General features: G+C 45.2%; 1 protein-coding gene across 1 annotated transcript in view; it reads right to left on the bottom strand.

Moving 5' to 3' along the window:
• auts2a (activator of transcription and developmental regulator AUTS2 a) overlaps nt 1-27,500 on the bottom strand; it is a gene marked incomplete at both ends in the record, with an annotated part of 391,514 nt that overhangs the window by 218,826 nt on the left and 145,188 nt on the right. The window contains one exon of the mRNA XM_080549804.1: nt 2,894-2,995. Within this exon, the coding sequence (XP_080405930.1) occupies nt 2,894-2,995 (102 nt within the window). The remainder of the gene's footprint in view (nt 1-2,893; nt 2,996-27,500) is intronic.

Consider the following 27,500-nt stretch of genomic DNA (forward strand, 5'->3'; position numbering starts at 1 on the left):
TTCATCAACAGTGATGCTGTCTCCTGGCATAAGAACAAACCAATTACACACAAACATTTTCCAAATGATTGTAATTGGGGCAAATGTGTCTGTCTCCATGCATGTGGGTCTCATAAGGAATTGCATCATTTTACTGAAGCAGAGACATAGTCTTGGAATATTTTTTAAAAATTAATCAATTAATGATTACAGCTCATCAACAGATATGTCCCACGTATTTTATTGTAGCGTGCATCCCAGGTACGATGAAGGGCAACTGTTATTGTCTGTCTGTCTATGTTGCTAATAGCCATTAGAGTTGAAATGGGTTAGCCAATCATAACTGTAGGGTCAGTTTCGAATCGCCGTGATGAGGGTAATGCTACGGTGAGGCTTTTGTGAGTTAATTGTGCCTCAGGACGTGGAGATGTTGAAAATGCTTCCAGATTTTTTTCTATGTATGATTTTTAAATACACATACATTTAGGAAAAGTAAGGGAAGGAGGGGGAACAGGTGTTCCACGTCTGTGGACCTCCGTTTGGGACGACTAGTGGTAAAAGCATCATAAAGATACTGGGCAACTAGGGTATGTCACAATTTGACACAATAGTTGAAAGAGTGATGACATTAAATCTGTATGTAATCTAAGCCAAAGAACCAAATCATCAGAATTACATCTGATCTGAATGGGACAACAGGACTACACCTAGCTAACACCTAGACTGCCTCCCTCACACTTCACTTAAGAAAATGAGATCTATTAAATGATACAGAATCCAATACTATAGCATGTACAGTATAGCAACACAACAAAATGTATTCTACAATCATTCACTTTAGACAACAAACAATGGTGCCCTCTTTTTGAAACCAATAGCCTGCAAATGACAACAGCTTCTGTTCCTTTTCCACGTCATGCACATCTGTGGCTATCAGTTGTTAGAAGTAGTGCTGTTTGCACAATTGTTGGTGTAGGTGATTCTCTCTACGCAGGAGCAGCAGGTATTTCAATTTCTGATGTTAACATCAAATTACTTATTTCATTTCATGGCTGGCCAAGCATCCTATAGCTACACGCAGAATTGGTTTTGCTTCACTTGCTCAGCCGTGTCTTTTCTCAACGACTGGCTTGTCTTCCGACTGACAGCTTTAATTACGGGGAGATATCTGAAAGCTCCTCTGTAGTTCCTCCACACAAATCAAAGAGCAAGGGGCTGGGGTCTGATAGTGAGACCTTAACACAGCTCCCCCGTCCTCTCTCCTCACAGCTCAGAGCTTGTCACAGGCCAGCACAGGGACAGATCGTTCTCTGTGTCATTTAACACTTGCCTGAAGTGACTGAAGAACAAGATACAGGGTAAATAGGATGTCCTTGTTAGAACAGTAACAGAGAAACCTTAGGGTGTGTACAGTACAAACAAGTCTATTTCCCTGAAGGACAGCCAAAGACAACAGCATTGGAGACGTGAGAGCTTTGTCACATGTGCTATTGTTCCTATTGGTGAAAGGCAAAGGCAAATCCTGTGAAGTTTTCATCAGCCCACAATATGTACTTACCTTGTAACAACTACATTGTCTGCATTATGCAAGTGCAAGGACAGAAATATATCACATGATGATGCAGAGTAGGAACTTCACTTACCTCATAAAACGTCATGTAATGTCTTCTCAAAGTATAACATGATGAATTCAACTAAGATCATATTTAGTGGAGAGCAACCAAGCTGTATACTGATGCCAGATGCTATCAGGGCGATTTTCAAAGAAATGTAAAAGCTGACATACGTGCACATTTACCTGCGCATTGAGAAACTATTTTCAAAGACCTTTCTATGCTGCACTTGTGAGCGCAAAAAGAGGCAGACACACCTTAAATAACTTGTGCGCCTCACTCATATTCTTTCACATTGGACTGTGACTTGGAAGGGGGGAAATCCAGGTCAGCAAACGTTACCTCAATGAAATCACAAATTTGACATATCGCAACAATTGAAAACAAAAAATACTTCAAAGTGGGATAATTATTGTGTCATTAAAAGAGAAAAGTTGGCAAAGAATCACCACCTCAATAAATATCTCCTACCAAAAACTAATACTAAAAAAGGATTTTAATGACAAGGCACTGGCGGGGGGCTGGAAGTGAATGAGATCCTGAACGAGGCTTTACAATAATCATGAACCTCAACATCCAAATGGATCATTTGTAAGAGCCAGTACAGTGCCTTCCAAAGTATTCATACCCCTTCACTTTTTCCACATTTTGTTGTGTTATATACTTTAAAATTGATTAAAAATGGAAAAAGTTAAGAGATCTGAATACTTTCCGAAGGCACTTTATGTTTATTATTTTCACAAGGTTTGGACTCTTTGTATACCCTTTAGCTGACTATAGACGTAATATGTTGTTTTATTTTTAAGATGAACCGTCACGCCAGTGATGATTACGAACCAGTCCTCCTGTGCTTTTGCAGATTATCTCAAAATCAAATGTAATCAATAGATTAAGATCAATAGATTGCTATGAAGCATAACATGTGTAAAGGACAACATCTTAATCAAGCAGTTGATTGAGACGGTCACCAATGGAATACAAAGCATTGGAAAAGTAGATGGAGTTCAGAGGTGTTTGCATACCACATCGTCACGTGAAAATTCAGGCTCCAGGCTAAGATTATGCTTGCCTATGTGGTTACGCCTGTATGAAAATCACCCTGTATACTGTGGGTTGTCTGGATATACAGTTATACAACCAGACAAATTATGATGTGAGAAAATCAAATATTCAGGCACACCACTTTCATCTCTTGGTAATGAATTTATTAAGAGATTAAATAGTGAGATTGTTTGAGATTGTAATGTTGTTCCTACAGTACCTGTGATGTAATAATGTAGACTTAATTATTTGTTACTTACATCAGTCAGTCTGTCTCTGGAGCTGCTCCTGATGGAAGGCTTGGACCCTCCACTGATGCTCTCACTGTCACTGTCCTTGCAGTTGTTTTGGCCTGGCTTCAGCTGAAACACACAACACAAACACAAACACACAACCGTAACCATGATGAAGATATTTAGAGCGACTATGAATTCAAGAATACAGTATTCACTAGGTGTGTAACGGTAACATGTATTCGTACAGAAAATCTTCGGTACGGGTCGTTCGATTTGGTTTGCGTGTGTACCGAACGAATACAACGAATACAGCGTGCAGTACAGCACTGCACAGGCAAAACTTTGGAAGTAATCTCAGGTGCTGTGTTCATAAATTTGCTCACACTGGATTCAAGGTCATGGAGCGACCAAGTAATTGATTGGACAAGAGCAGGCATGGGCAAACTACGGCCCGCGGGCCATATGTGGCGCGTTGGGCTTTCTAATCCGGCCCATCGAATATTGGTACAAAATTCTCCAAATGATAGTAAAGACCGCATTTATTTAGCCTTTTTCCTGCAGTACCCGGCGTTTCAGTTGATCCCACTAGATGGCGCACTCCAGACACAATTTACCTTTGCTGGAGTCTGGTCTATCCTCTCACGTGGAACAAGTTAACCAATAGTGCGAGTAGTTTCACACTTTGTACTTTTGGTTTGCTCCGCTAATGTCACGGAGTTAGTTAACCCATATCACATCAGCCAAAGTAGTGATGAATATAATTCCACAACTGGATAATACTTTATTTCCAATCATAGTTAGCTAGATTACTTACTTAGCTATCTTACTTACTTATCAAATGTACATTTTGTGACATAGACGCATAACGGAGCAGTGAGCTCCCGCAGCTGTCCTGCATCGCCCGCAGCGCAGAGCGCATAAGAACTGCCCCAGACCCCGAATATCGCTACTACTAAATATAATTCCACAACCGGAAACTACTTCATTTCCAATCATAGTTAGCTAGCTTACTTAGCTAAATTACTTATCAAATGCACATTTGTGATGTGTTTATGCAGTGCGCATCAGTAGCAACAGTCTCTCCCTCGCTTCAACTGTGCTTACTCAGGCCGACAACACACACTTTGCCATGAGTGCAGATCTGATTACCTCAGCCAGTACGCAGCCAGTGCACACACACAGAGAGAGATAGTCAGTAGTGTTTTTTACCAGTTATTATGGCGAATGCTGTCAAACTAGAGCTGAAAACTCCTCCAGCAGCCCTTAAATCTCCGGTTTGGGAACTTTACTGTTTCGCAATCACATACAAGGATGATGGACAAAGACAGGTGGATCGAACCAAAGTTGTATGCTGGCATTGTTCTACTACGATCGGGTATGCGGCATTTTTAAGCAACCACCACTCGCTAACAACACAGACCGGAGCAAAGCCATAACAAACGCCATCGTTTTTTTTATAGCAGTGGACATGCGACCATACTCCATTGTTGAGAACATCGGATTTAGACACATGTTAATAGTATTGCGTCCGCATTTCAGCCAAGAAGTCATACCAGCCCTTTATAACAAAGTACAAACTACAGTTGTCCACAACCTATCCAAGGCATCTGCTATCGCTTTCACGACCAATGGGTGGACATCTAGGGCCACCGAGAGTTATTTAACAATATCACATCACACCCGACTGCCACTGGAACATGCAAAGCCACGTCCTGCAAACTCGCCCCATTACAGCACACAAGCAAGCATCTGGCAGAGATACTGAAGGAGGTAATATCAGAACGGAAGTTGGAGAGGCCAGGAAGCACAGTTCCAGTCACAACAGATAATGCTAGAAATATTGTCAGTGCAATCAGAGAAGCTGGACTGGGCCCCCAAATTGGATGCTTTGCACACACAATTAATTTAGCAGCACAAAAAGCAACAGGAATCAACCAGGTGTCCAGGCTGCTAGGCAGTCATTTAGCCGACTCCTAAGCCTTAATACTTGGCTTGCTGGAGCGTGCAAACTTAAAGGGCTGAAATGTATTGACCACTGGAACATTTTCTGGAGGCAGAGAGAGTTATTCAGAAGAGTCAGCCTCCACTTAAAGAGATCGGGAGAATATCACCTAACAAGCAATATACTCTTCAACCTCATAAACTCTGCTCCCCATACCTCACTGCTCTTGAGCCAACTGAACGGCCGACAGCGCAGGATTCCCCAGACTCAACACAGTCAGCTGAATTGTTCACACTGAATACGTCTGGATACTCAACACTGAAGGATATCAATACCACTCCTCTCCTCATTACCCGTTCTCTCCCCTCATCCCCCCTCCCTGCCCTCAACCCTCAAGCCCACTCTACCCCTAACTCCCAAGGACACTCCTTGACCGAGTCACTATCCCCTCTCTTCTCCACCATCGCACTATTCCTGCCATTCTCAGCTGAGAACATGGTGAAGAGAGGCGTGGCCCTCACCCCATCCACCCACCTCGGCACCACAGGAAGGCCGCGGCGCCAGCCTCATCAACAACACCTGGCTAAACAACGAGACCTGGCTAAACAACGAGACCTGGCTAAAGAAAGGTAACAAGGCACCAATTGTTATTGAGTCAGCCCCCCCCCCATTTTAGAATCCTAGATGTTGTCAGATCCCATAAGAAAGGAGGTGGAATCGCCTCCTTTTTCAGAGACAGTTTTAACTGCAAACAGGCATCTTTCTGAGAATTTGTATCATTGTAATATCTTTAAGTTGTTTTTAAATGTTCCACTCAAATTATTTTTATTATTTTATATAGACCACCCCAATACTCTACTATCTTCTTCAATGAACTTACGGAGCTTCTCTCCATCATTACTACTGAATTTAATGGTCTGATCATTGCTGGTGATTTCAATATTCATGTAGATGATTCAGAGGACAACAAAGCCAAAGAACTCTCTGTTCCGTTAGATGTTTTTGAACTTCAAAAACATGTGAAACTCCCTACTCATAATCGAGGTCACACTCTGGACCTTATCATCACCAAAGGCCTAGATATTTAAAATGTTGTTGTAACTGACACCTATCTGACCATTGTTGCATATTCTTCAACGTATCTATCTTCCCGGTTATTCAAACTATGTCTAAAACTATTTCCAAACGATATATCAATCAAAACACCAATGCACTGTTCAGGCCTTTTTCCTACCCCCCCCCCCCCCCCCCCTAAAAAAAAAACCTTCTATTTAACCTCAGTAAAGAAGGTTCTTAACCGGTTCTACTGGACCCCCTCCAGGATGTTCAGGCTGAAGCTCAAGGACAATGCTGATTGCAGGCCGGAAGGGACCCTGGTTCACTTACTTTGGGAATGTCCCATGATTCAAAATTACTGGCGAAACATCCAAGAATGGGTGCAAAACGTTACCCAGGACAACTTTGAGTTTTGCCCGAGACTGAATGTTCTCAGTGATCCGCAAATTACGTCTCTCTGTGGAGCAGCAGAATTTATTCGGACCAGTATAATAGTTGGAAAATAAATTATTATGAGACACTGGAGGAACACAGCCGTCTTTCCAGGAATGACTTATGGAGTTGGCAAAGGTGGCATCATACGAACAAATGTCCTCTATGGACAGAACTGAACAATACACAGCAAAATGGGGAGGCTACTTGGGATGTATTGCTAATCTGTAGTAAGACTGAAGTGAACAAATTGGATAAGTGATGAATGTACGAGGTGATCTATGAGTGCTTTTTAATTTATTTTAATTTTAATTTTTATGTTATATTTTGTCCTTTTCTCTATATTATTTTTGTTTGGTAAGTTTGATGACAGCAAGAGCTATCACAAAAGTTGTATGAGTCGAGAAATGTGTTGACCAAATGTGACACTATGAAAAATCTAATAAAATACTGATTATAAAAAAGAAAATCACAAAAACCATTGATGGTATTGCACCCATGAGATCCAAATGCATCTCTGGTAAGCAAAAAGCTCCCTGGAGAACTTCCCCATCCGTAAAGACCCAAAAAAGAGAATGTCGTAAGGCAGAGTGCAGATGGAGAAAAACAAACCTTCAAGTCCACTATGGTATCTATAAAGAGAATCTTCAAAACTATAACTTAAAAAGAATAAGTGCCAGACAATAATTTTTCTCAAAGATCATAAACAACAATATCAATAACGCCCCCATCTTTTTCAAAACTGTTGTGTTATATCATTTAAAAAGCATGTCACTGAATGCCAAATAATAGATTTGATTTAACTGGGCAGTTGGAATATCATTATCATTAGTTTACCAGAGAGCAGAAAAGCCATGTTAATGTGAATAAAAATGCTGTTTATGAGTGTTAAACAAACTCAGACAACATCAGAGAATACAAACAGACTGTTTTATGATGCTAATATTTATAAATGTTTGATTAGACTTTGTTAACTAACTTTGTTAGTTCCAAAGTTCAGAGCACTGCGCTCTGGGACCGCTCAGAGATGGGTGCTCTGACTGAAAAGACGGTTTGCCCGAGCGAACTGACCGTTTGTGCATTTTCGAACGTACCTGTAATAACACTGCTGACAGCTGATCAATCGCAAGCAGACAGAATAGTGGTTTCCTATAGCAACAAAAGACGTTGACAGCTGTTCGGAGTGCTTATGTGTTCGTTTCCAGGGCATCACATGAGGAGAAACATATCACTAAAAAGCGATCGTATATTTTAGTTTGTAAACGTTAAGACGAACACATTGCAATGCTAACCTCAGAATGGCACTAGGGATAACATCCACAACAACACTTAACAGTAATACATTTATGTAATATACTGTGATGAACCTGCGAGGGGAGGGGACATTCGTAGCTGATTTCTCCAGGTTAGATTATTGGTAGGCTAAGCAACAGAGAACTTTCCGGACTGGTTTATTACAATACGATCGCTTTTTTGAGATAGGTTGTTCCTGCTGTGATGTTCTGGCATGGTGGTATGGTATTAGCACTAATTTTAACTAAATTAAATAAGCTGTATTGAAAGGAAGCGAACGAAGCGAACGCATAAGCGCAGAGGGTAGTGTGTATACGCGGTGAGGGAGTATTTGGCACGACAGGCTTACGTCACCGGCGGGGACATGGACTCAGTATCAAAACTAACATAAGAAATATTCTCTCTCGCTTATAGCCAACAATTACAATGAGCCTACAAACTGAAACACATGTCACTCAAGCATAGCCTACAAGGAAAACACTCATAGAAATTAAACAAGACCGTACATTGAACAACACCGTATCGCTGTTAGATGAGCAACACAACTTAAATAGCCTATTCCTCATAAATCTTTGCCAACTGGCTAAATCCAAAGACAATCAACTATGTACAGTTATATAGACTATTCCACTCCGTGTTCATTTGCGGGTGCTATGCAAGAAAAGGATGGCAAGGGTTGAAAGTTGGCTTGTGCTAGCATTAGCTATGGTGCATCCATGGTCAACATGACATTACAGTTGGGATGAACCGGGGTTCTTTCTATCGTAGACTAGCATAGTATTGCAATTTCTGCACTGTACATGAACTGTCAAGATTATTCTACAATGCAGCTTACCCAGACACATTGGAAACTATCAAAAGCTCTGCCTTTGCTAGCTGAGTTTTCAGCTTCATCTTCTTGATGACACTCTCACTTTTATTTTTTTGGGCGCTGCACTACACGTGTCTGCGTCACAGAGCCCGGCCAAGTTCAGAACACTGCGCTCTGGGAGCGCTCAGAGATGGGTGCTCTGACTGAAAAGACGGTTTGTCCGAGCGAACTGACCGTTTGTGCATTTACGAACGTACCCGTAATAACACAGCTGTTATTCATGAGAAATTATACAGCTGTTTTTCATGAGAAAAATACTTTATGCGTGAACGCCCCCCAAGAACACCTCAACGCCCCCCTTTAAAACATATTTGTTCCAGCGCCCCCCGATGTTGTCTGAACGCCCCCCGGGGGGCGGTACCGACCCCGTTGAGAAACGATGGCCTAGACCCATTTGTACTAAACAACTACAGACCCATATCAAACCTTTCCTGTACAAGAAAAATTATTGAAATGGTTGCCCACAAACAACTTTTAGCAATTATTTGACCCTAAATTATCTCTTCGATGATTTTCAATCAGGCTTACATAGCACTGAAACGGCTCTTACTGAGGTCCTTAATGACATTAGTGTAAACACTGATTCCTGAAAAATCTCAGTTTTGGTACTACTAGATCTTAGCGCTGCCTTTGACACTGTAGACCACAACATTCTAATGGATGACTAAAAACCTGGGTTGGACTTTCGGGCACTGCCCTAAACTGGTTCAGATCCTACCTACAGGACGGAAGCTACTATGTCTCCATTGGCAACTTTGTCTCTAACCAAATTAAAATGACGTGGGGTTCCCCAAGGGTCAATAATTGGCCCCCTTCTATTTAATCTCTACATGCTTCCATTGGGACACATGAAAAAGAACAAAATTGCTTACCACAACTATGCGATCCTGCAATCTCACACGCCATATCGGGAAGAGCAGCGCTTGAATACAGTTGCGGTAACACTTTTATCTATATATTTTTTATTAATTGTCTTATTATGTTGTTGTTGTTTTTTTACTTTATTTATTTTTTCTTACTATCCTTCTTTTTCTGGATTTTTTTTATGTGAAGCACTTTGAATTGCCCCTGTTGTATGAAATGTGCTATACAAATAAACTTGCGTTGCCTTGTCATAACAGCTGCACATACATTGCAGAGAAAATACAATGGATGTCAGTACAAGCTGGCAAATCCTAATGTGATGTTGAAAGCTGCTTATGTGAGTACAGTACAGTTCAAGTACAGTTAATTTTCTAAATGCTGCACCTTAATGGATTTATTTGATTATATTATTTATTGAGAGAATATTATTTTTTATTGACCTTTCAGTAAATGTAACTTTGTTATACAAGTACAGTACAGTTATTAGTTTTATTATATTTTATTTATTTAAAATAATATTTATTTTTGATTTACTTTTCAGTAAAGTTAACCTTTTTATTAGTAGGTTGCAGCTGGTTGCAGCCGTATTGACTGTAATTTTTTTAATTAAGAAAGAAAGACCCACTGTTTATTAATAATAACAATAATAATAATAATAATAATAATAATAATAATAATAAAAGAAAAAAATATGTTTTGTGATCATTTTTAACCTGCTATACCGAAAATGTACCAAACCATGACTTAAAAACCGAGGTATGTACCGAACCGAAATGTTTGTGAACCGTTACACCCCTAGTATTCACATACAGTAGATGATATTGGCTCAGGAAACATACCCACAGAAGAAGGGTTTTTAATGAATATGTGAAACCTGGCAGGGGCCACTGTGCTGCGTGTAAATCTGTCATGTTTATGGGCCTCCCGAGCCAGCAGCCGCCATTCTCTCTGCCAATGACAGCCAGCATCTCATCTCAGTCTGAAACTCAACTTTCGAGAGAGAAAACAGAAACAAAACCCCTCCAAAATCTTCAAAAGCCGCCTTCCTTTCCAACAGACGGCCCCGTACAGAGACTACGGGACTCAGCAGGTGTCATTTTCCAGACACTGTGTCAGAGACACAGAAAAAAAAGAGCAAAGAGCAGGATGTGCGATCCAAGAACATCTGAGCCCTCTAAAGCCTGGAGAACAATGTGGGGCTCTTGGGACTGTGGGCCGAGTCTGCTCGGTCCAAGTCTGCAATTTATGTCTGAAGCTTCCTCACTGCTCCTCTCAGACCCAGCCGGCCCTGCCAAGTTGCGCAGGCTACATTTCAAAGCACGTAAAAACAGCTTTACGGGCCACCGTGGATCAGGGTAGTAAACGGGTGCTGCAATGCCACCTAATAGAAAAAGCAGAGTACCGCATGGTGCAGCACACATAGGGAAGTGCTCTCTTTCTCTGTCTCTCTCCATGTCTTCCAGTGGGACTGAACCGTACCGGTCGCTTTTGATATGAGATACTCATTTCTGCCGTTGGTCATCATTTATTGAAAGGGCACAGGGTGGGGGACGCCTAAAGAGCCCTCGAGTTAAGCACATAATTAAAATGAAAACGTTTCCTTTTCTGTAGCCATTAGCCCGTGTGAAAGGAATCCTTTCCTTGGGAGAACTGCATGATGGGTAAAAGTCGGCGAGCTCAGGCCCGAGTGCTGAGTGCGATAAGAGAGCAAGAGCACTTGGGGACGCCTGGTGGCCCTGTGGAGAGAAGGGAGGAGCGCTCGGCCACACAGGACAGGGCTGGAAGGAACACACATGGTTTTGGATACGGATACACACACACACACACACATACACACACACACACACACCCTGAGCTCCACACACACAGGGGCCACGCACTGTGATAGCACTAATTACCTCCAACACAATTTCTATCTACAAAGACCAAGAGCATTTTCCCTCTTTTTTCTTATAAAAGGCCAATTCCTCTGATGGGATTTAGCATATTCTCAGAGAGAGAAGAGGGGAAGTAATACCCCATGCACATTGGCATAGTGGCTTATTAATAGAGCCCTGAAGAAAGGGCATGGGAGGGGGCCGCTGTTTATGCCCCAATCTGCAGGTCGTTCATCAAAACATGTTGACCTATAATATTCATTACCCAAGAAGGGTCCCTGCTGAAAGCACTGTGCTCGCTCTCTCTCTCTCACACACTCACTCACACTCACTCACACACACAGACACACACACACACACACACACACACACTACATACATAACCTTCAGAGACACATATCTGCCACTTCACCCTACTACTACTGTTTTAGCTACTTCCTGATTGACACATACAGTACTGTAGAAAATAGAACGAGAGGACAGCTATAGAATAAGTCAGACACATTGGGCAGACTGTCAAATATGTCTAGGTTAATCCATCAGTTAAGGTGTTAACAAAATGAATGTCTGGTGATGGAACAAAATGATTTAAAAAAAATACACGTTCTAGTCTCCAATGATCCAGTGAGTGCCTTCATTTCAAAGTCTTGAGTAAATTTGTCTCAGAAAATGTGTGAGGCCCTATTACACAGTGATTTTCAAATGTGTGCCTTAATTCCTCTTAAAGCTTCTTAAATTACTTTTGAGAATTACATTTTTCTGAGGTGGAGATCTGCCCGCTTACTGGCGTGTTGGACCCATAGTTAACGCTGTGTTTAATAGCTGTGTTAATCCAAGGGAGGGAAGGCTAGTGGTCACAATCAATCACCACCATATACAGTACATGTGTATATACAATCACCACCATATACATATACATGTGTATATGTGCATATGCACACTCTATTACTATAATAATAATAATAATAATAATAATAATAATAATAATAATAATAATAATAACTTTTATTTGTATAGAGCTTTTCCTGCAAACGTTGCAGCGCAAAGTGCTCCAATCATTATACTACATACTATAACCAATAACAAACATATTAATTAAGCGGCAGGTTGAAACATAAGGATACATTGGTTTAATGACCCTATCTCCACAGTCTTAGTAAATATTCGCCCTGCAGGAAGATAACAAACAGATGGTTTTAATATTCCAGAGGCTAATTTCAGAACAATTAAAAACACAGCAAGACATTAGGATCTAATGAAACAGTTAAACTAGTAAGTGCATCTGCCATTCATTCATTTCAACACAGTGAAGTCTTATCTTCAATCTGTTCTGCGTTGCAGGGAATGTGTTTTCTCCCCCTGCATGGATTTATTGACGTATAGAATTAACAACTGTTTTCAGTCAGCAGTCAACATGATTCTTCTGCAAGGAGCAGCCTAAAACGTCAACCCTGTCAGATGTATGCATGCGCAATAGCTCTCATGTGATACTAAAATAATCCTAAATATCTACTTATCAGAAACCAACCTGCATGTTGTGGTTTCCTCTATGATAGTCTGAGAGCAGAACAACTGGAACTGCAACTTCATCACTTATCTGATGAGGGTCAACAGTATTCGGTTGTTAAATTGTGACGTGTTTCCGGGTCCAACTTTGGCTGAGGCGCTCTCTTCGAAAATGCTGCGGTAATAATGATAATTCATTATATTTGTATAGCGCTTTTCCGAGGCTCAAAGACGCTGACAATATGGGAAAAACGGGAAAGTGCTGTGTCCCTTGTTGTATGAATAGATCCCAGTCTAAAAAACGATTGAACTGTCATTCTACCGCTTTAGTACACTGGTACTCTGGTGTGGGGAATCTTGTATTTGGACCCGGAAATTGCTAAACGTCACGCGTGACGTCAGACTTAACAACCGAATATGGGTGAATAAGGGACCAGCAAAGCAGGAGCATCAGCTAAATGTTGTACCTCTCCCTCGTTACAGGAAGTGAATTCAAGGCACAGTTATGTGAGAGCCCATTGTCCTATTGTCCTACAATGTAGGCTACACAAAAGCTATACCTAAGATTTGATATACCTGAAGTAGGAAATAGCTGCCATAAGGCTTTATATAGGAAGACAACATCGATTAAGGAGCAGCTTAACCTAAGGTGAATGTTTTCATTTCAGTATTGCTAGCAGGGCGGCCGGCTCCAGACATGACCTGGACCATAAATATGGTGTTAGCGTATACTAGAGTTTAGTCCTTAGGATATAGGATGGAGGGAGGGGAGGATACCCCACTTAAGAAGCAGTTTGTGCATAAATGGAGGTTGCAAAGAACCTTTGAAGGTTTTACAGGATTATCGTAAACACGTGTAGTCAATTATTTTCTCTGCCCACTTAGTAAAAAGTACGTGCCAGCGCTGCAAAGGAATTTTACAAGTGTATTGACCTATTCCCAAGAGCTACACTAGCAACTGCATGCAATCAAACACAAAGTGGGCCTGCTAACTTCTGTAACCACACAGGCCTTTTTAACACAACCTCCCCCCCTCCCCCCACCAGTGAAAAAAAGAGAGAACTCAGCTCGCCTTTCTATGCTTTCCCTTAGTTACGCACAACAGCAGCTGCGGAACTCGGCGGTAATAAAACCTGGAACAATTTAACAGCTTTTATTGTTCTTCTGCGGCTTCCAGAACAGCTAACCTGTCCTCCCAGGGTCCCAGGGAGAGAGAAGCTCACTAGCAGCAATGAAAGAGGATCTAATTTACCTAAAAGCGCTCATACATTTTTAATTTGCTTTAACAAGTAAATTAACAAGTCCCTCATTCAGGAAGTTTTATGGCTGTTTGCCACTGAGGGACTACCATGAAAGTTTTATAGATAATCCACTAGATAGCTAGGTCGCTTATAATAAATTGTCTATTTCCTGCTGTACGTTCAAATCCCTTCGGTTTCCAGTGACTACACTTGGAGCATCTCTTTTATGCTACCTTCAGAGGTCTATATATAAAAGGGCCGAGCCGCTCTACTCAGCAGTTAAAATGAGCAACTGGGGGAGTTTTTTCCGTCAACTGCATACAAGCATTATTGTACAGCTGGAGGACAAATCAATGCCAAGCGTTATACTACGTTCAAGCAGCCCTAATGATGAGTATGATAATATTTCCCTTGGTTACTATTGATCTAACATAATGCTGCTTGCAAATACGGAAATGGAAATAGAGGGGGTATGCAAAACTTATTGTATATCGTATGGTCTGGATCAGATGATACTATTACTACTAGGCAGGGGGAGGCAGGGGGAGGCCGGGGGAGGTAGGGGGAGGCATGGCCAGTCAGGGGGAGGCAGGGGGAGGCCGGGGGAGGTAGGGGGAGGCATGGCCAGTCAGGGGGAGGCCGGGGGAGGTAGGGGGAGGCAGGGGGAGGCCGGGGGAGGCCGGGGGAGGCAGGGGGAGGCCGGGGGAGGCATGGCCAGTCAGGGGGAGCCAGGGCCAGTCAGGGGGAGGCAGGGCCCGTCAGGGGGAGGCAGGGCCAGACAGGGGGAGATAGGGCCAGTCAGGGGGAGGCAGGGCCAGTCAGGGTGAGGCAGGGGGAGGCCGGGGGAGGCAGGGCCAGTCAGGGTGAGGCAGGGGGAGGCAGGGGGAGGCCGGGGGAGGCAGGGCCAGTCAGGGCCTGTAAGGGGCTGGAGAGTTCTCGCCGTCATCTTTCCGACAGCAGCTGTGTCGCAGAGCCTGGCCGGGCCCTGACCCTGTGTTTGGCTGTGAGACCTGAGCGCTCTAACCGCCACAGACAGGCGCCCTGCGTCCCCCCTGCGTCCCCCTGCGTCCCCCCGCCACCCACAGTCACAGCCTGTCACTGAGCATCAGCGCTGGGGTCCTACTGCCCTGCATGTGTGTGGTGTTTAGTCTTGTGTTTGGTAAAGAGGTCATGGGCACTAGAATAACAATAACATGTTATATTATGAATCTGTGTCTTTCTCTGTTCAAATCCTTAGACAGAATGTATTTCCGTCCCACTATGTCTCATTGATGTATACTACATACCTGGCATATTTCCCCCCAGTCTCTCTGGTTTGGCTGTGACAATGCTGTCACAAGCAGCTCAGTAGAACAGCACTTTTCATCAGCGTCTCATGTTTCGGCGGGTGTGATCGCCATGGAAATGCTCCATTTCACTCCCCTCCCTGGCATAATCATGCTCCAGTGACCCCCGGTGACCTTGTCAGAAATGATTGTCATGGCGACAGGACAAGCACCTGATCTAATGCACCCCCTGGACGAGCTTAGCTCCACAGAGCAGCCTCTTCCCTGGTGGAATATGAGGCCATGGCAAAGCTATGGAGCCACTGAGGACTAGAGACAGCACCCTGAAGGCAGGGGTTTCCTGAGTAGAGGACCAGTGGGATGGAGAGAAGGGAGGAGGAGGGAGAGGATGGAGAGAAGGGAGAGGAGGGAGAGGAGGGAGAGGAGGGAGAGAAGGGAGAGGGTGGAGGAGGAGGGAGAGGAGGGAGAGAAGGGAGAGGAGGGAGAGGAGGGAGAGAAGGGAGAGAGAAGGGAGAGAAGGGAGGAGGAGGGAGAGGAGGGAGAGAAGGGAGAGGAGGGAGAGGGTGGAGGAGGAGGGAGAGAACGGAGAGGAGGGAGAGGGTGGAGGAGGAGGGAGAGGAGGGAGAGAAGGGAGAGGAGGGAGAGGAGGGAGAGGAGGGAGAGAAGGGAGAGGGTGGAGGAGGAGGGAGAGGAGGGAGAGAAGGGAGAGGAGGGAGAGGAGGGAGAGGGTGGAGGAGGAGGGAGAGGAGGGAGAGAAGGGAGAGAAGGGAGAGGGTGGAGGAGGAGGGAGAGGAGGGAGAGAAGGGAGAGAAGGGAGAGGGTGGAGGAGGAGGGAGAGGATGGAGAGAAGGGAGAGGAGGGAGAGAAGGGAGGAGGAGGGAGAGGAGGGAGAGAAGGGAGAGGAGGGAGAGGGTAGAGGAGGAGGGAGAGGAGGGAGAGAAGGGAGAGAAGGGAGAGGGTGGAGGAGGAGGGAGAGGAGGGAGAGAAGGGAGAGAAGGGAGAGGGTGGAGGAGGAGGGAGAGGATGGAGAGAAGGGAGAGGAGGGAGAGAAGGGAGGAGGAGGGAGAGGAGGGAGGGGGTAGAACATGGTTAAGAGAGCCATCTCTTGATGTCATCATTCATCCTAAGGGCTCCATTTACTCAACCACAGGCTGGGGGGGGGGGGGGGGCGGGGGGGAGGCTCGAGGCTGCATTTATATACAGACATAAATCTGTGATCTATGACGACATTACAGACAAATCAATATGCTTTTAACATCCATCCTCTCGCACTACATCGCAATCACCTTCTCCCTCCTTACAAATGGTCATATAATGCTGTAGCCTGGTACGCTGAGTTATGGGACAATTCACAGATTTAATAATGAACTGAGCTGCTGGAGGAAGGGGGGAAGAGGATAATAAGAGCAGCGGGAGAGACCTCTACTCTCTCAGATCATATCAGAACACCTTGTTATAGTACCCTGTGTGGCAATAAAATAGCCCCCCCCCCCTTCCTATTTTACACACCTCTATTTCCCCTGCTGCCTTGGCTGCAGCACCCCCCAGGCTCAGAGGGAGGAACCGCATAATGCAGAGAAAGAGAGGGAACGAGGGAAAGAGAGAGAGAGAGAGAGAGAGAGAGAGAGAGAGAGAGCAGAGAGGACTGTGGGGCAACAGCAGACGCCTTCCCAGAGTGCAGCAGCAGCTGCAGAGAGAGAGAGAGAGAGAGAGAGAGAGAGAGAGAGAGAGAGAGAGAGAGAGGAGAGAGAGAGAGAGAGAGAGAGAGAGAGGGAGAAAGAGAGAGAGGGAGAGAGAGAGAGAGCCGAGACCTTCAGCTGCTCAGTCGAGCGCTTATCACCGCATAACTATTCATCAAAGAAATTTGTGTGCAATTAATTACATTATTCCCCAGCCCCCCCATCCGTGCCACCGAGTCGTTACTCCAATATCAGCTTTCAGCTAGCCCTCTCACTAAGCTGCAGCCTCTGTGCCAAGTCACAGCTCCCAGAGTTGGGCAGCCTCAATAAAGAGAGACAGGGAAAGAAAAAAAAAGGAAAGAGGGCCTTGCTATCGGCTTGCAGGGGCTATCATTTCTCTTTTTTATTGCCATTTATTTTCCTCCAGGAATTCACTGCCAGTATATTGGCAGGCCTTCCAGTAGATGGAGGCAATGAAATTTAGCGCGGACACTTAACACCGGGTCAAGCCTTGTGCGCAGCTCATGTGTGGCGGTAATATGATAAACAAACGCTTCCAGTTTGGGGAAAGAAGGCTTTTTTATGTTACAGGAATAGAGCTGGGCTGGGCTGGAGCTGTGCTGCAGTCAAGAAGATGGAAAATACTGGCACAACTGGAGCTCTTCAAAGGGAAGGAGATATACACATTTCCGCAAAATGGCGGAGAGCTGTCGTCTCGCCTCTTGCTATTAAAGAGAGAGGACCGAAAATAATCATTGCAGTGCCATTATACCAAACCCTGAGGCACGGGGGAGACTCACAGCCTGGATGTAAATGCGGTAAATAAGCGGAGAGAAAAAATGTATAATGGAGATTTATTTCAAACGATCCCACTCAAACCTTTAAGAGAAAGGGCACACAATAAACATGCAATTTGTGTCCATTTACTGCACAGCCACTAGCGAATAGTAAAGGACCAAATGACGGTAATTGAATTCTACACCCACTCTAGACATATGACTAATACCCATGGCTAGTAGCCTACACATCATGGGAACACCGTGGTTGATACCATTCCTCATTCCGTTCCATGCATACCTCCATCAGCCTCCACGGCTACACATTACATTCATATGCACACATTTACGTTTTGGTAACATACTTGTAGGAGCTATAACAGGCTTGTTACATCTGAGACTTCTACTGCCCCCCAGCACTGCGTCTCCTGAAGACACCCGCTTTTCCCCTCTACCGTGTCCCCTAAAAACTTCTATTGACCCCCTTGTACTGTTTCTCTGTTTCTCCAGTGTCTATATAAAACAAACAAAAAACCTAGGTTTAGAAGAAGGTTTTTCCTTCTATCAATGGCCCCGGGCCTGAGCTGGATTACTCTTCCTGCTACGACTGGTGGATTGATGATTCACTTGCTTAGTATTCAAATGTATTGCTTGTAAGTCGCTTCGGAATAAGGCGTCTGCTAAATGCCAAAAACGTCAAACGTAATATAAATGCTTGTAAAATCACCCTTCCTTTGATTCTTGGATAATCTGCCAAGTAGCGTTGAACACTGCGGCCACAGTCTATGGCTTTGGAGGGCTAGAGAGATAGTGTGAGGGGTATGATTAGGTCCTGGTATGTTGGCAGAGTGACAGGAAGTGTTTAGGGTGTCAGGGGTCAGCTGATCTGATATGATCTCCCATCAGCAGCTGGACATGATCTCTATGGAACAGACTGCCTGCATGCCGGCCTATCGGATGGCCTGTTTTGGCTGGGCCCCGGGTGCAAAGGATGGAGGGAGCGTCTCACCTTACCCATGTTTGGCTCCCCTGTGCCGCGGGCTGGAGGATTAGAGACACTATAAAATGTGTTTAGAGAGTATACAGTTGTCTTCTGGCTGTGGGAGAGAGTGCCTGTCTAATGCCAGCGCTCTCACTAATCCCCGTTGTAAACTTTTGAGTGTAGCTGCCTTCCTGACATTCACATCTACTATTAGAAAAAGAGTCATAAAACAAAACGGTACAAAGGCGCCAATTTATTAATAGGAGCGGGGCCAAAGCATGTGTTGAATTGGCTCACCCTGCTCCCTGGACACAAAGCTGTGCATACACTCCTCTCAGCTCGGTGGAAATAGAAGGAGACTTCAGAACTGGAATAGAATGCCAACAAACTGTGACAACATTAGCGGTTAATGTGATTCTGGCATGACTTTTCTTTGACCTTTGACCCGGGTGAGGTCACATGTGAGTGTACAGCAAGGGTTGACAGTTCCGTCAAGGTTAACTGGGGTTCCAACAGCAGAGAAGTACATTTTACATTTACATGTTTGGCATTTAGCAGACGCCATATTCCAAAGCGACTTACAACAGATACGTTTGACTAAGTAAGTGAATCATCTATCCACCAGTCACAGCAGGAGAAAGTAAGCTATGCTCATGCCAGGGGCCATTGGCAGTCGTTGTGCTAGAAGAAGGAATATTGTTTTAGTTTTTATTATTATTACACAGGAGAAACTACAGGGGGGGTTAGTAGATATCTCAGGAGGGACAGTTAAGGTGTAGCCTGAAGAGATGGAGGTCTTCAGGAGGGACAGTTAAGGTGTAGCCTGAAGAGATGGAGGTCTTCAGGAGGGACAGTTAAGGTGTAGCCTGAAGAGATGGAGGTCTTCAGGAGGGACAGTTAAGGTGTAGCCTGAAGAGATGGCGGTCTTCAGGAGGGACGATGGAGAAGACATACTGCATTAACACTAGAACAGCCATGAGAAAAATGTTATATCTTTGCATTCGATCACATTTCAGGACCCTCCTTTCATGACTTCCTAGATGTGCGTTCTACCGCCCAGTATCCTTACATTTTCAAAATCACATGAGGATAAGCTAGTATAAAGCTATTTTGCCATGGAGGAAGCAGGCTAATTTATAAGTGGCCAACTAATGGCCGTTGTGTGTAAATAGCCGCTTGAGCATTGTTAAGAGGGGGTCATTTGACCTCTGAGGCGGTTCTTTTAGTCGGTAAAAAAGGCACGGCTGTTCGAATGTTAATACTCGGCCTGTCTGAGCAGCTCAGACTGCTGCTACTTCCACACATCCCTATTGAGAGACCTCAGCCAAGGGCAGCCAGTGCCAACCACTGCCAACCAGTGCCAACCACTGCCAACCACTGCCAACCAGTGCCAACCACTGCCAACCAGTGCCAACCACTGCCAACTACTGCCAACCAGTGCCAACCACTGCCAACCACTGCCAACCAGTTCCCAATGGACCACCAGGAGGCCAAAGGCTGCATGAGGCAAATAAAGAACAACACATACAGTAACATGTAAAAGCACGCCTTATGACAGCTGACCCTGTTCTGGTCTCCGAGAAAGAAAATGTACCAGTGTTGCATTAGTGATAATAATTCCTCCGATGATAATAAATAACTCAGGCACGAAGGCTACAACAGAGCTGACCAGTTAAACCCGATTCAAAATGTACATTTACAAGCAGCCTCGACGATTGTAGAATATAACAATGAACATAACAATGGAACAGTGCACTCATTTCCCTTTCATCCCACTGGCCATGAGAATGCAGATGTAGCGTGGCCGTCAGGACTGAATAGCAGGGAGGGTGTGAACGGTGGCTACGGCGTCAGGGCTACGCTAGGTTCCTCCCTCAGTCCTTGGGCCCTGCTCTCTACAATCACACAACATTCTCCACATTCTTCTCCCTTCTGTTCCTTACGTCCCCATTCACCGGCTCAGATCTTATTATTGACCTCCATATGACGCAAAAAAAACTGTTGACATTACAGTACTGAACGCTGAAGAGGCCATGGACACTTGCTTTAGACGGCTGTGAAAACAACACAAACACAACCCCCGGTATCAGTGACTAGGACAGGTATCGGGTACAGTAGTTGAGTGATCATTTTCACATCGTCATTCTATTTCCCCAGCAATGTCAACTCTAACCATCCCAAATAAACATTGATTCCTTTATTCCGGGTTCGCCTGTGTTGTGAGAAACGCAGGACTCCGCCGAAAGAGAATCAGTTCCGTCTATATGATTTACACGGCACTGAAAATAGCTACCTGCCATCCGAGACCTGTCAGCACCTAGCACCGGCGAGGCAGCTCGCAGAAATAGCTTCCCCACCTGTGTCCAAGCCAAATTACAACACACAGGGGACCTGTTACATTTCAGACCCAGTTCCACATCACTTGGCACAAAAAGGGACTATTTAAGTCCTTTAGCGTTCTTATTTATGTTGAGAACTACAGCGAGATTGGAATCTTGTCATTTTTTCTCCCTTTTCTCCTTCGCAGAGGCACGTTCAGAGGCTATCAGCGATCTTGGCAGGGCGAGAGAATTACTCTGTGACCCTCTTTACAAGGCTTGCCCTCGCGCTGTTTTTGTTTTGGTCTGGGCTTCCTCTTGCAAGTAATGGACTTCCTTCAAGCCATAAATCACACTTATGCACTCCCTTTTCATCTTTTTTTTTTTTTTTTTCACTCTGCCATGTTTTGTTTAACGTACCACGTCTTTGTTAGTGTGATGCTTTTCTCTATATTTGTAAGTACAGCCAGACAATACTTCCTCCTTCCTCCTCGGCTCTGAAAGCCTCTTTTTACAGCCTCTTAGGGCCAAAAATGCCAACCACAGGAAGGCAATTATGAGAGTAAAATTACTTCCTTACTGTTATCAATCCACTCTCTGGGTCCGGGGAACGGTTAAAAGCCACCATGTAATGGGGCACAGTTAGACTTTTCTCCTGGGCCCCAGCCAAGGCTGCTAACCTTGCTATTAAAGGCCCCGACAAGCTTTGTCAATGCAATCTGCTGAATGCCTTGAGTGACACGCGATCGATATTCTCCCCTCTCCCGGGTCATCACCGGTGACAGAGGCCTAAGTAATAATACAGCCCTGGCTGCCTCCTCTAACTTAAATGCTTCCCCTGCCACAATATTTCTTTTTTGTCTCAGGGCTTGTGAGCTAAATTTTCTCGCCGATCGAAAGAGGGAGATAGGGGAGGGTGAAAAGGGGGATAGGGGGGTCTGAGGAATTGCTATGTGTCTGGATTGATGCAGGCCGGGGAGCGAGCCTGGCAGGCTGAGGGGGGAGGAGGCTCGGGGGGAGGGGGGGCTCAGATAAATCGAAAATGACTGGCTGCCGAGTTGTAATCTGCCAGCGCCGAGCCCCCTGTAGCAACAAGCCAAATGAAAAAGCACGCTGACAGGCCGGAGAGATGGAGGGCCTGCGGTAGATTGCAGGGAAGAGAGGGCGCAAGGGAGGGAGGGTGTGTGTGTGTGTCTGTGTGTGTGTGTTTGTGTGGAACGGGGGGGGAGGGTGCAGGCAGGGGTAGAGAGGTTGTGGGGAGACATTTATGTTTGTTCCTGTGCATCAAGGTGTCAGGGAGCAGGGAGAGAAATATGGCATGTAGTTGTAGGCAGTAAATAAAGCACACACACACACACACATCCACACACACACACACGCACACGCGCACACACAATCCCCAGCTGGAGCACACAGTACATCCATTATAATTTCTAATAAGCTCCAATGTAAACATTAACTGTTGGCATTAAATGTTTCACTACCCATCAAGCGCTGTCAATTACACTGAGAATGTGTATGTGGGTTTATATGTCTGGGCGGGTGTGTGTACGTCAAGAGCGTTTAAATCGAATATTATGCCGTCTTTGCAATAATGCCATTTTCACCATCTGACAGACACACTCGCACAGAAGCGTGCATGTGTACACATAAACACACACACACACACACACACACAAGCAGGTGGATCACGCTCCAACATCAAAATCCAACACAAGAGCTCCACCTACTGCAAGTGCCGTCTCTGTGCCCAGGCCTCCTTTGTTTCCACATGAAACCCAACCGAGGGAAAACAGTGCCCCTCCAAGACCAACCAGGGAGAACTGCTGATGGCAGCAAAGGAAGCAAAATCCATTGTACTTCTCCTCCCAGTAACCTTTTTCCTGCCACATTAAGGTCTAGTGGAACGCTGGACGACGCACACAGCGGTGGTGAGGTCTGGTGTGGTCTGGTCCAGTCTGGAAGGTTGACGCAGTGTCAGGAGTGATGAGTGCTAAAAGCTACGCCCCTCTCCTCTTCACCGGTATCAGTGTGTGAGCCTGACGCCTGTTAAACAGAGTCTTGGAGGAGCCTCCCAGCCCGCTGCCCTGAACACACAACCATCACAACCATCACAACCATCACAACCATCACAACCATTACAACCATCCACCCTGGAGATGCGGCAAAGGTCAGACCAGGCACGGCGGCTACGGAGGACAGAGGATCGCTAATTGTCATCTGGAACTCAACGAATCTCTCCTGTAAAACAACATCAGCTAGCAAAGTCTCATACCACCCACAGGGAGACGACACAGACCCAGAACAAACAATCTGTCAGCACAGCCGCCCGTAACAACACATCGAGTTTACGCCTCTACATCAGATGAGCCACACATATTTATAAATCACTGTAGGGGGGGTCTGATGAATTCACAAACGGAAAATAACACCGCTCTGCTTTTTGGGGAGAATTATCTTTGTCTGCCCATCCATTGCTTCCCCCCCCAGCAGCAGACGTACACAGCCAGGCAACAGGGGCCTGGATTCTGCCACGGCGACATTCCCCTCCCCTTTTTTTCATTTGCAGACCTGCGTCTCGCTGTCGGACTGTCAGGAGAAAAGCCATCTCCGTCACAGCACGGAGGCTGTTCCAGGGCCACGCCGATTTGCTACGCCGGGCCTCCACTTCCTGTGCGCCCTGCTGGGCTATTGAGCAAATCACGGCTGATACCGAATAATTTGTCTCCCTTCTGCGCTCGCCCCCCCCCTGGTCGCGCCACAGCGAAAGGGGAAAATGGGACGACTGGCTTTCTTCCGAGCAAACAGTGGAAATTATTTCGGTAACCCTCAGCGCGGCAATTTTGATGAAAGCACACAGAAATGAATAAAACACCAATCTAAAAAGGCTGCCTCTGTAGGACTGTGAGCCTGCCTGTGGCTTTGCAGTTGGCTGAGGAAAATTAGCTTCTTAGCTTCTCAGTTTATCGCTTTTTCAACCCAAGGCATTTTTTCCCGAAAACAAAAAAATTTGGCATAATCATTTCAAATCGACTCGGTAGTGTAAAAAACAACCGCTGTGACTTTGTAACTAATCAAAAAAGCAGTGCTGTGGGATCTCAACAGACTTACTTTTCTCTGTGGCAGAGTTAGTAGTTAGTGTTAGATGGCTGTAGACTTGCAGCCTGCTTCCAGGATGAGTATTGCATAAACACTTTATGAGCCAGGGATCACAGACTTATCAGTGTAGCCTTGCTTTTACTGGCCAGTGCACACAATGTCTACTCGAATCAATTGTGCTGCCATAAATACAAGCCAAAGAGGCAATCCACACATAATTAAAGCCTTGTGTAGCTAATGTGGAGAAAAAAACAAGATAACATGCATCTCAAGACCTTGTCCACCACACTGGCTGATAGGATCTGACATAAGATCAGCTCTGACTCCAAGGCTAGTCTCTTATTAGAAGCTCTTATTATTTGGCAATGGGGCACACATTCATAAAACAACTGCCTTTTATATTGAGAGTTGGGTTTTGGAACACACTCACACACTTATCACTCCTAAGCCACCCACAGTAAGACGTGTCACTGTTAAACACCAGTCACATCAGATTTAGTGTCCTTTGCTAGGCTAAAGGAATTCCGTCTGATTTATGACATCACAACACTAAACTGTATTCTGACCAAAGAATAAATCAATAATTGGAGTGAAATCTTTAAGTGCAGACATCTATTTTGTTGATAAAAACAGTAGAGTGATTGTTTAAGTTAGTTTAAGTTTAGACAGAGTCCAAAGCTGGGAATACATTGGTTAGCACCGGTAACTTCTGTGTCATTTTCAAGCCCATCTTAAATGATTACAGCCCATGGTGTTACTTTGAGGAGAGACATTTAGAACACGTTGTAAACAACCATTCATTAGTGAGGATCTCTATTCACACATGCACCATACACATATACAATACACACATGGAAACACACACCCTCACTAACAAGTACACTCCCCCCAACACACACACACACATACACACACACACACACACACACACACACACACACACACGCACAGTGTGTGAGTGTGTTCCAAAACCCGACTGGCAATATAAAAGGCAGTTGTTTTATGAATTATGGAAAAGCATGCTGAATGCAAATGAGAACAATACAAGGTTTATTTTCAACCCAAAAGCCACAGAAAAAAAAGCAATATAATAAAGCTGAAAAACATGCAACACTGGGTACAAATTTAAAAGTGCCAGGGAGCGATGGGGGGTGTGCTTTTTACTTGCCTACAGTCTCGCCCCTAGAGAGTCAGAGTGAGCTATAGCACAAGGCTAAAACAAGCAGCTACTGTATTCACAATGTCTTAAAAAATACTTCAGAGGTATTCCACTATTCTATTACACATTGCATTTGTTTTCTGATCACACTTCACCATGTTATGCTACAGTAGCTAGCCTCTATCCTTAAAGGTATACCCCTCGCTTTCACAAACAGACTACACACACACACTGCATCTTCACAGGGCAACGTTGTGTGAAGCCAGGCACAGGAGCTAATGAACGAAATTCCCACAAGCAACATTTTAAGCCTGTAGGTAAATAATTGAGTACGTTGTGAACAAAGACTGACACAGAATCTGAGAAAGCTCAGCTTCTCCCTCATGAGCCAGCCAGCCTGTCTCTTCTCTTCCCTTCATGAGCCATGAACAACGCGCCCCCCCACTACTTTATTGCTGGTAGTTGTTCAGAGCCCACTCCTCCCCAGCCCACAGAGACATTCTACAGTCAGCCCAGAGAGAGTCCTGCTTCCCCCCAGCCCAGCCTGCTACCCCCCCGCTGACCTGCAGGTGGTGCTACATGACAACACTTCAGGAAGTGGAGGGGAGAAGAGGAGAGAAATACTGGAGCCGAAATAAGAGCAGAAGAAGGAAAGAGAGACAAGAGAGGTTGTGTCCCCAGTCGTCTTGTTTGGCTGTGTGGATCACATAGCAATCAGCTGACCAGATGCACACACACACGCACGCACGCGCACGCACGCACGCACGCACTCACACACACACACACTTACACACACACACACACACACACACACACACACACACACACACACACACACACACACACACACACACGTGTTATGACCGGCTTTCTTTGAGCGAGGTTAAGTTGGGACTTCTTTGAAGGCAGAAAAATAGAGGGTTATTTTCAAGGGGAGAAGGGCAGTATAATATTAAGTATAATACTAATAATAATAAGTGTATGGTGTATGTGGTTTGTGTATACCTTGGTTTGTGTGGTGGTTTGCTGGATACTGGTAGGTTTGTGTCCTTCTGTCAATGCTAGAGAGAAGAAAGCAGCTGGCTGCTCTAAAAGCGACCGCACAAGACTAGAATAGGGAGATGGGTGAGCAGACCGGCCGCTGTCACATGGCGTAGTGTCTCGCCCCTGGCAGGAACACAGTCTGTCATCTTTCAAGGACATTGCAAGGGGCCTAAAAATGGCATATATCCCAAGCCCTCTTCCCATTAACTGTTTCCAGAGCAGAGGGGGGGAAATACAAGGAAGACCTCAGTTATCTAGCAGTCTTAGGTCACATCAGCTTGCCACTGGAATTACAATGATGCTAAGACGTTTTAAGGCAACACCCTGGCCTCTCAAGCGCTAGACGCTGTGTCTGTGGTAGAGTGCTTGAACGCTTTATCTTGGCTTTTCTGGAATACAATGTTGAGAGGGGGGGGGGGGGGGGGGGGGTTAGGTGGTAAGGTGGAGGTTACCTCATCTTGTAGCCTCAGGCCAGACTCGGAATCAGTTCAAAGATTCCCCATAAAGCTCAGAAGAAAAAAAAACACACAATGGATCTTTTTAACTTTCATCGCTAATAATTGATGGACAACAAAGACCCTCTTGAATTCCCAACGTGAAAGAGGATCTGACATTCTGAGGTTCACTGAATCTGAGCCTCTCCACTCCCCCCCCCCCCCCCTGCCCCCCCCCCCCTCCTTCTCTCCCTCCCTCCCTCTCCCCTCTTCCCAGCTCTCCAGCTCCTCGTAGCTGCAGGCTAATTGCAGCGATTTTAGATAATTGTTATTAAAAACAGGAGAGCGTCGGCGCTTTACGAGCTGAATCCCCCGAGGAGAGGCCCTGTCACACTGGGAGCGCCCCGCGTCATAATGACTACAATCAGCCCCGCCATGGGCTGCCTTTGTTTGGTTCTCTACTGCTGGAGCACAGTGTGAAGGAGACACACACACACACACACACCACAACACACTGGAGCGCAGTGTGAAGGAGACACACACACACACACCACAACACACTGGAGCGCAGTGTGAAGGAGACACACACACACCCACCACAACACACTGGAGCGCAGTGTGAAGGAGACACACACACACACACCACAACACACTGGAGCGCAGTATGAAGGAGACACACACACACACACACCACAACACACTGGAGCACAGTATGAAGGAGACACACACACACACACCACAACACACTGGAGCGCAGTGTGAAGGAGACACA

The sequence above is a fragment of the Nansenia antarctica genome (assembly GCF_963989245.1).
Source record: "Nansenia antarctica genome assembly, chromosome: 20".
Lineage (NCBI taxonomy): Eukaryota > Metazoa > Chordata > Actinopteri > Argentiniformes > Microstomatidae > Nansenia > Nansenia antarctica.